Source organism: Echinops telfairi, unplaced genomic scaffold, assembly GCF_000313985.2.
Source record: "Echinops telfairi isolate 266 unplaced genomic scaffold, ASM31398v2 ScPeMD7_15;HRSCAF=58, whole genome shotgun sequence".
Lineage (NCBI taxonomy): Eukaryota > Metazoa > Chordata > Mammalia > Afrosoricida > Tenrecidae > Echinops > Echinops telfairi.
Window position 1 is genome coordinate 4,199,307 of NW_022103912.1, and position 10,638 is coordinate 4,209,944.

The window sequence follows — 10,638 nt, forward strand, 5'->3', positions numbered from 1 at the left end:
GCACTTAGTAGAGTGCCTGGAACTCAATGAATATTAACTAAGATTTAACTGTTCTATATAATTATTCTATTTTAAATTACATATTGATATTATACCCATCGTACAAACTTGTTTTATTTCTTTATCATATCTTCCCTGACTTAAAAGTAGTGATTTTTTATTCAGACAAAGTAGGTTTGAGTTAGATCCCGCGCTGAAGGGAGGTAGTTAAAATAAATGATGGCTACTGACAGCATCAATTCTACTTAGTATTCATTTATTAAAAGAAGTATTTATTGAGCAGCTGCTATGTGCCGCACTCTGGGTATATGGTGGCAGCCTAGAAGACACACAATCTCTGCTCTCAAGAAATAAATAATTTATGATAAAACAATGTTAATTAAATAATGATACAAACAAATGAACACTTGCATAACGATACTAAGGACAACAAACTAGAGGTACACAGCTCTGTGTGGTGGCTTTAGAGTCTTCAAAGAGGCACGCTCAAGTCTGAAAGGGGCCTAGCGGGGAAGAGAGACTGACCACATGGGGGACAATGCGCCATGTTATTAAACTTTGTTTTTGTATAGTAAATTTCATGGGCAGTAGGAAGTGGTGGCTTGATCAGAGTTGTGTCCCCAGATCTCTGATTAAGTATGACCAATAACTTGGCCAACAAAGACAAGGTTGGTGCTATGATTTACTTGAAGTGCCTCTTCTAACCACTGTCTACAATTTCCACCAAACAACTGGGTGGGACCATGAAGACAGGCTATATTTCCTCTTGTCTTGATAGATCTGTGTAAGAGATGGAGAGTGGAGAAGATACTAATGGGATTATATGACTCCGTTATGAATGATTGTCATCAGAATTATTTGTTAGTATAAAAACTTGGACATCTATCAAGGGGATCGTACTAATTTTATAACCATCCAGCTGGCTGTAAAAGAGCCATCTCATACACAAGAAGCTCACTCCCATCATAAAAGAAGAGCCAAAAGTGGAACACATCTTTGGACCCCAGGATGTCTACATGTTGAATCTCCTTGACACAGGAGACAAAGGGCTGTAAACCAGTGGCATGGTGGGAAAATAATGGCAGTGGAGACAACAGCACTAAGAGCAGGAAGCTGAGTGCCTCTGGGTACTTGGAGAGTGGGGAGGCCTCTAAGAATGTAATCAGGGAAGCTAGGCTGCTGACACAAGGAGCTAGAGCTCGTGCCTTCAGGATGAGGCTTACTTAGGGTGGAGCAGAGTGTACTTTGAGCATTTATGCACAGTGCTGAAAATGAGCTTTGTACCAACATTGCCCAAACAGCAGAGCAGAGGGCAAGTTACCCAGTTGTGAGACCAGAGAAAAGCATGCCATGGGGGCAGGGCTAAGAAAAGATTGCCAGACCAAATAACTATGCCTTGAGCTTTTCTGGTCCTGAGTTATAACACGTTAACTTCCCTAAAAAAAACCCACAGTCTTGCGTATTGTCTGTGAGTGCTCCATGGTATATTGTAATGAATTATCTAAAGCAGCAGAGATGCAGAGAGTGCTGGGGGGTGGGGGGGACAACTGGTGTCAGAATTGGGAAGAAGGTTGGAGAGTGGAAGTACGTCTGAACTCTGCCTTACAGGAATTGGCCTTGGGCTGATGTGGAGTTTGATTCTCCTTCTTCCTTGTAAAGTCAAAGGAGGTCAGATAACCACCACCATCATTTTTAACAGGGGAATAAAGGAAGATGCTAAATGCCACTGATTTATACTGTCTAAAAGCCCAACAGGGTAGCTTCCGTGGTAATTCTTTAAATGTCAGAAAAGATTTATATTGATGCCCTCTTCAAAGGCACTAAAAAGTTAAAAAGGATGGACCCCCACAATATGTATGCAGGCCTTTCCTTTTATAGTTAGCATCAATACTGATGATTGATAAACCACAAGGGCCTCTCTATTTACCTTTCTCATTCACTATTTTATGTTGTGATCACAAGAGAACAAGCTAGTCCTTATTTACTGTCTTACATTACGGGCAGTCACGTGTCCTCGAAATGGGGAGTCACATTCCAGTGATCTCAACTTATAAAAACACACTGGTTATTAGGTTGATGGGGCTGGGCTACAAAGCAATCAAGTTGTTAAACTCACCTCTAAACTTTAAGTCAACAAGGACAGAAGAAAATCACCTCTAACTAGAAATCTCTCGTACTAACCAACCTCTTCAAGAGGTTAGATGGCTAGTTTATTGATACTTTATCCTGCAAAGGTTTATTCTCTCTAACTTCTTATGTTCCAGGAACTCTCCTTGAGGGCTCTACCAGGCCATATGATTTAAAGGGAAAGGCTAACATTCGGAACCTATTAGATGTTGTTGATTCCTTTGAGTTAGTTCCTCATTGCAAGCCCATGTACAACTGAACGAAACACTGCCCATTCCTGGCCATCATGACAATCGTTGGATTCAAGCCTATTGTTGCAGGCATGGTGTCAAGGGTCTTGTTGAGGGGCTTCCTCTTTTTTATTACCCTTCTGAGGTACTTAGTTTATTGTGTCAACCTGGCCGATAAACACATGTGGGATTCATTGAAGGGCAGAGAGATAAATGGCTCTGTGAGCCTCGCCTTTTTTGTCTCTTGCTCTTTGATCATTGGACCAGTGTGCGGCTGCTTTGCTTGTTCTGTGCCTCAATTTGCAAGCCACACTACCTGTGGAACACCTAACCCGTGGACTGTGTCGCTGTAATTTGAGGTTCCTTCAAGACCTGCTTCGCCACACCATTGGAATTTACATCTCTTGAGCTGGGGACTGTGGGACTCTGTCATCTGGCTGACTGTTGGTGATCTGCCTTGCTGTTTGCTGCCTGTGCCCGGATAGCCTGAATTGCTCTACAGAGGACTACCCGGTGGCCCTCAAGACTTGAAAGATTGCCAGTGTCTCACAACTGTCTCACGGGAGTGAGTTGCACTGAGCCATTTGTACTGCTTTATAATTTAATTAACTGTTGATTTCTTATGTTATATATATAAAATTATTAGCATTCTGTCCAACACACCCTCTACCATGATGTCCTTTTCCAGGGACTTGACTCTCCTGATAACATTTGCAAAGTACAAGGGACAAAGTCTCTCCATCCTGGCTTCTAAGGAACATCCTTGTTATACTTCTTCCAAGACAGATTTTGTTGTTGTTGTTCTTTTGACCATCCATGATTCAAATTCATTCATCCTTCTTCAGTCTTCCTTATTCAATGTCTAACTTTCATATGCAGATGAAGTGATCGAAAATACCATGGCTTGGGTCAGGCCCACCTGAGTCCTCAAAGCAACCTCTTGGCTAATTCAACACTTTATAAAGAGATCTTGTTCCACTGATTTACTCATTTCAATGTGCCATTTGATGTCATGACTGCTACTTTCATGAGTATTGATTGTGGATAAATAAGATGAAAGCCTCTACACCTTCAATCTTTCTCCATATATGCTATTATCTATTGCTACAGTTATGAGGATTTTGGTTTTCTTTACCTTGAGTTATAATCCCCACTGAAGGCTTCCATCTTTGATCTTCATCGGCAAGTGCTTCAAGTCCTCCTCACTTTCAGCAAGCAAGGTTGTGTCATGTGTGCATCCCAGGTTGTTAATAAGCTTTCCTCCAATCCTGATGCCACGTTGTTCTTCCTAGAGTCCCACTTCTCTGATTATTTGCTCAAGATACAGATTGAGTAAGTCTAGTGAGTAAGATGCAGAACCAGGACACAAACTATTCCTGATTTTAAACCATGTAATATTTCCTTGTTCTGCCCATGTAACTGCCTCTTGATCCATGAACAGATTCTGCACGAACACAATGAAGTGTTCTGGAGTCCCCATTCTCCTGAAGGCTACCCAAAGTTTGTTATGGTCCACACGGTCAAGTGTCATGTAATAGTCAATAAAACACAAGTAAATATTTTTCTCGTATTCTTTGCTTTCAACCAAGATCCATCTGACATCAGCAATGATAGTCCTTGTTCCCATGAAAGTCCTTTTTCTGAACCGTCCTGAACTTCTGGCAGCTCCCTGTCAAAGTAATGCTGTAACTGTTGTTGAATGATCTTTAACTTACATATGATATCAGTGATATTTGTGTTAATCCAGGTAGACTAGAGAAACAAATCCATAGAGACTCCTACGTTTATAAGAAAGAGGTTTAAATACAAGAACAGTTGGATATTGAGAAAACATTCAAGCCCAGTCCAGATCAAGTCCGTAAGTCTGATGTTAGCCTATATGTCTGATACTAATCTATAAAGTCCTCTTCGGACTCACGAAGCACATGCAGTGATGCCAAATGCAGGAAGATCACAGGCCAGTGGGTGGGAAGTCTAGTAGATCCAGAGGCATTGTAAGCACCTCAGCACTGGCAGGGTTCTTCACGTGGCTTCTCCAGGTTCAGGGTTCTGGTTGCATCAGAGTAGGTCCATGTGGCTTCTCCTCAGGGATGTCTTGCAGGGAGTGAGCAGAGAGAAAAGTATATCCTGCCCCCAAGGAGGAAAATACCAGGAATTCCCAGAATCCTTAGGGGAAGGCCATGCCCACACAGAGGCCTTCTTGGCAATATCCTGATTGGCAGCCTAGACTCCACCCCTCTACTCCTAATCCTCAAATTGACCCCAGCTTGTGTAACTGCCACAGTTTTGTTCTATAATTATACTTGGTTCTTTATATAGATCATCTAATGTGTTAAAGACAACTCTGTGAAATCGAAATTATAATCTCCACCTTTCAAGATTCAGGATTTGAATCTAGATAATTCATCATTATATTGAATCTGGACCTTGCCCTCCCCTTACATTATTTCCCAAGAAACTGATCGTTTTCAGAGCTAACTCCCCAAGGGAAGCTTGAAAGTATAACTTTAGCGATTCATTCGTTTGTGCCAAGGTTTTTGTGTTTCCACCGTATTCTTAAAACCAGCGAGGTTTCTTAACATCAACACTATTGGCATTTCAAACCAAGTAATTCTTCGTTGTGACCTGTCCTGTGGGCTGTAGGATGGTTCATAGCATCCCTAGCCTCTACCTACTAGATGCCAGTACCACCTCATGAACCACTACCACCTTCAGGTGATGACTACCAAAATGACATGGCCAAATGCCCCCTGGAGTGCCACCAACATGGACTAATGGACCAGTTTCTTTGTTGAGAGGTTGAACACTTAAAAGGAGGACAGAGGACAAGAGCAACCGAGGCCTGGCAAAGCCAGCTGTTCCTGAGAGATTGTATTTCAAAATGACCTCCGAGCTTGGTATGAGGAGAATGTTGGTGACTACATCAAGGACGTTTCAGAAGACTGCTGGAGTCAGGAATATATGGGGGCAGGTCACTGGAAATACTCTCATTTTAACAAAGCTTGAAAATACTGTAGACGTGATAGTGTGCCCATGCTGGACCCAATGCTCCAGAAGCTTCTACTTCCCGGATCATAGATCATTCTCCCTGGTCGCCACGAGGAGCCAAAGAAGAAGTCTAATTCCTATGCAGTGACAATAGTCTCTCCTGAAGCCTTCTTTCTCAAGAGCCCACCATGTGATTGAGGCCACCTGGAAGACGCTCATCAACTAACTGAATACCATTTAGGCAACTAAGTCACAGCTACTAGAGGAGAATTGCCCAGCTGAGCCCTGGCTAAATGCAGGAGTCACAAAATACGAGATACAATAAAACAGTAAATTTTGCGATGGTTTCTTACCTAGCATTACACACCTGGAGTAGACTCCAGTGCTAACCTCTGTTCTACCAAGTCTGAGACTTAAGGAGCAAAGGCGATAGACTAAAAACTATCTAGTCCCGACTCTGAGAACCACCATCAAGCATACATTCTGTGCCACTAGAGTGTAACAGTTCAGCACTCAGATTGTAGACACTGGCAGACCCAATTTCACGTCCTAAGTGAGTGAAATAGGGGTTTTGTTTTTTTAAATCATTTTATTGGGGGCTCTTGCAACTCTTATAACAATCCATACATCAATTTTATCAAGCACATTTGTACATATGTTGCCGTCATCATTTTCAAAATATTTTCTTTCTGTTTGAGCCCTTGGCATCAGCTCCTCATTTCCCCCTCCATTCACTCCCTCCCCATCCTTCCACCCTCATGGACCCCTGATAAATTATAAATTGTTATTATTTTCATATCTTACACCGCCTGCTGTCTCCCTTTGTGTACGTTATTGTTGTTCATCCCCCTGGGGAGGGAGCGGGGATTATACTTCATTGTAGTTAGTTCCCTGTCTCTCCCCCTCCCCCCCAACCTTCCCCCTACTCTCATGGTATCACTACTCCCATTGCTATTCCTGAAGGGTTTATCTGTTCTGCATTCCATGTGTCAAGAGCTCGTATCTGTACCAGTGTGCATGATCTGGTCTAGCTGGGTTTGTAAGGTAGCACTGGGGTCGTGATAGTGGGGGTGGGGGGAGGAAGCATTAAATAACTAGAGGAATGTTGTGTGTTCTGTCAGTGCTGTTATGCAACCTGTCTGTCTCATTCCTTCCTTGTGACCCTTCTGTGAAGGAATATCCAATTATCTACAGATGGGCTTTGGGTCGCCACTCTGACTCCCATCATTTGCATCGATGTATTTGTTTGTTTGGGTCTTCTGATGTCCTTTTGACACCTCATGGTCACACAGGCTGGTGTGCTTCTTCCATGTGGGCTTTGTTGCTTCCCTGCTAGATGGCCAACTCGTTAGCTTCAAGCCTTTAAGAGCCCATATGCTATATCTTTTAATAGCAGGGCACCATCAGCTTACTGTACCACATTTGCTTATGCACCCATTTTGACTTCAGCGATCGTGTTGGGAAGGTGCGCATCACAGAATGTCTGGTTACTAGAACAAAGTGTTCTTCCACTGATGGAGTACTTGAGTAGAAAACCAATGCCCATCTGCTACCTTAAAGCTGAACATTTAAATATATGTACAAAGACCTATAGCCCTATCATTATATATTAATGTATTTACATATGTGCATGCCTAAATGTATGCCTCTATGAATGTCTTTTGCCTCCTAGTTCTCTCCTCTATTTCTTTTTACTTTCCTCCTGTCCCACTATCATGTTCGACCTTCATATGATTCTCAGTACTTTCTCTTGGCTACACTGCATTTGATCAAACCCTGTCCGGGATCCTATACCCTCCTCACCATCATTTTAGACCTCTTATTGTTCCCTTGTCAAAATAGGGTTCTTGAAGGACCTCTTCATAGAAGTGCCAAGTTTAAATGAGATTCATTTATGGAAAGCACTCTTATAATGCCTGGCACAAAGAACATGTCGGGAAATGTTCAACTTATACTGATTCCATGTGGTAGAGGAGAATTGCCCCTCAAGTTGTAATTTTTATGGAGTCAGATCTCCAGGACTGTCTCCAGAGGAGTAACCGAGTGGGTTTGAACAACCAATATTCCAGTTAGCAGCCAAGCTAACTGTGCCATTGGGACTAACTCTTAGCTCTTACAAAAACTATGACTTTTGCCAACAAGAGATAACTCTTCCTTTGCACCCACTTTCAATTTATCTTAAAATTTTAATATCATATGCTTTTTCTTTGATAGAACTCGTTCACTGTTTCCTATGATCATTGTTGCTGGGTCTTTTCCCCCGGTTCTTTGTTCTTGTGTCTTGGGTTTTTCTGTACAGGGAAGCTAGGATTCATGACGACGGTAACTGACTAATAATGACCTAGGGACACGAGAGGAGGGGCGGGGATGGGAAGTCTGCACCAGTGGGCACAAGAAGGAAGAAAATGTTCTAAAGTTGATTATTGTGATGAATACACAACCCTTCTTCCTAGGATGAACCTAGTGAACTGCATGGTCTATTAATTATAGCTCAAGAAAACTAAGAAAATCCTCACATTCTTTATAAAATGACGCTGACGTTGAGCTTTTTACAAGCATGAATCTTCATCCCTCCCCACTAGCTAGACTAATGGGACCTTCTCTCCTCACTTTGAGCTTCCTCAGTTTCTCATAGTCTTCTTGTGGTTTCCAACCTTCCATTCCAACAACTTGACCTATGAACCTTTGAACACACACTGAATAAGAAAGTACTCTGGACACACGTTATTCTGTGGGAAATGCATTAAAGGGCATTTGAATGTGTTTTCAGCAACCACAAAAATGTCAGTGTCAGTGTATGTTACTTATGAATCACTCTTGTAGGATATAACTAGAAAAACAGAGAAAACCAGGTGTTGGCTCAGAGGGTGAAATATTGAGCTGTTGACAGAAAGATCAGTGATTCAAACCCACCAGGTGGAGGCTGTCTGCTCTGTACAGATGTACAGCCTCAGAAACCCTACAGCATAGTTCTCTCCTTTGTCCAATCGGGTAACTGTGAATCCGAATTGACTGGATGGTAGGGAGTGTTTTCTTTAGCTCTTGGGAATATGTTTTGCAAGGAAGCACTGAATGAAATGGAAAAGAAGGGGGCACGTGTCCACCAGCATCAGAAAGCTAAGTTGTGTATGAATGGGGTGAACAGACAGGAGCCTACCAAGAAGCTTCCATAGGAGCCTGCCAAGAAGCTTCCACATTTTCATGGTCACAGAGCTGAGGCTATAATCTTGGCTACTGAGCAAATATATTAAGCATATCTCATTGGTCATAAAGGTAGCCCAAAAATTTTCCATCTCCAGCATTTCTGGACCCACAAAGGACCCTGAGTCTTAGCAGTCTGGTAGTTAATAATGCTGAGACAAGAATTATTTACTAAACATTGAATATTGGAATAAAGGACAAGACACAAGGAAAAATGCCTTTGGGGGTCATTTCTGAGTGGTGCAATTGGTTAACATATTCAACTACTAACCAAATGGCTGGCGATTCAATTCTATCTAGATCCACAGAAGGAAATTCTGGTGATATGCTTCCCAAACCAACCATTGAAAATGCTAGGGAGCGCTGCTCTGTTCTGACATACATTGGGGTGACATGAGTCAGAATCGACAAAATGGCAATAGGTGTGCTAATTAATACATATTATGTGAAAAAGTCACTTTACAAACATACTATATCCATTTTCCAGGAGGGAATCCCTGAAAAGTTCCTAATGAGCAATGAATGTTGAAATCAAATTAATTGCATAACACTTAACCATAGCAAACATCAATAGGTGTATGTCACCAAAAAGCTATTTCGTGAGCTTTTTCAATCACTTTGCCTTCACAACCCTTAAAATGCAAGATGAATGTCAACTTCTGGACCTTACCCCAACTTTCTTTTTTTTAATTATTATTATTTTTTAAATCTTTCTATTGGGGGCTCATACAACTCTTATCACAATCCACCCATCCATCCATTGTGTCGAGCACATTTGTATATTTGTTGCCATCATCATTCTCAAAACATTTTCTTTCTACTTGAGCCCTTGGTATCAGCTCCTCATTTCCCCCTCCCTCCCTTCCCCTCCTTCCCTCATGAACCTTTGATAATTTATAAATTATTATTCTTTTGTCATGTCTTACCTGTCTGATGTCTCCCTTCACCTACTTTTCTGTTGTCCATCCCCCAGGGAAGGGGTTATATGTAGATCATTGTGATCGGTTGCCCCTTTCTCCCCCACCTTCCACTTACCCTCCTGGTATCGCTGTTCCCATTGGTGGACCTGAGGGGTTTATCTGTCCTGGATTCCGTGTTTCCAGATCTGGTCTGTACCAGTGTACATGCTCTGGCCTAGCCGGATTTGTAAGGTACAATTGGGACCGTGCTAGTCGGTAGAAGGAAGCATTAAAGAACTAGAGGAACGTCTATGTTACATCGGTGCTATACTGCACCCTGGCTGGCTCATCTTCTCCCCATGACCCTCCTATAAGGACCCCAATTTTCATACTCTCTGAAGTTCTTTATTTATCTTTTCTTTTTTTTTTTACACACCAGGGCGCTTTATTGAGCTTGCTGAGAGATGGAGATACATGCGCAAATGGCTGTGGACAAGAGCAGCAGCAGACAGGCCAGAGGTCAGGTCGTCCAGCAGGGCAGGGCCGGAGGGTCCAGGATACAGTGTGGTGCAGTGACTAGTGGCCTTGCTGGCCCATCATCTGTGACAGGGCTTGGAAGCTCATCCCTGTGCCTGTGGCGACAAGAATGACGAAGATGACGATTCCCAGGAGGCCGAGGACGGTAGAGAAGATGTTCAGGTACTTGGCAGTGGATGCGTGGCTCTGGGCCCCAATCATGTCACCCACCATCTTCCAGTCCCTAGACTTCACGGAGTAGGCGTAGGCCACGAAGCCCAGGCAGCAGCAGTTGAGGAAGAGCACGTTGAAGAGGGACCAGACGACGTGGTCGGGCACCTGAGGTTCACTCTGGATGTTGATCACGGTGGACTGCATGGGGGCAGAGTGGTATGGGGCCCGCAGCCCACCCATCTTGAGCTCCTCTTGAGCCATCTCCTGGGTGTGAGAACACACAGACCTGCAGAATGGGAGACGTTCTTTATTTTTCATGAGCTTTTCAAAAAGAGAACCGAGGGTTAAGATAACTGCTGGGAGTGAGGATCATCATTAGAGGAAAGGATCACTTGACAGAGAAGTAGTCCATGGCCAGGTGCGCCCTCCGAATCCTCCTTAGGCCATGACAATGGATGGATTTGGGGAACATTTTATTTAATGCTTTTGAAGTCAACAAACCT

The 10,638-nt window shown here is 42.9% G+C and overlaps 1 protein-coding gene across 1 annotated transcript; it reads right to left on the reverse strand.

Annotated features, from left to right (window-relative positions):
* Window positions 1-9,941: 9,941 nt before the first annotated feature.
* Window positions 9,942-10,396, reverse strand: LOC101639343 (interferon-induced transmembrane protein 2-like). The gene has a single exon (XM_045287438.1). It carries the CDS (start codon window positions 10,394-10,396, stop codon window positions 10,022-10,024), a length of 375 nt encoding a protein of 124 aa, XP_045143373.1. The 3' UTR covers window positions 9,942-10,021.
* Window positions 10,397-10,638: the final 242 nt, after the last annotated feature.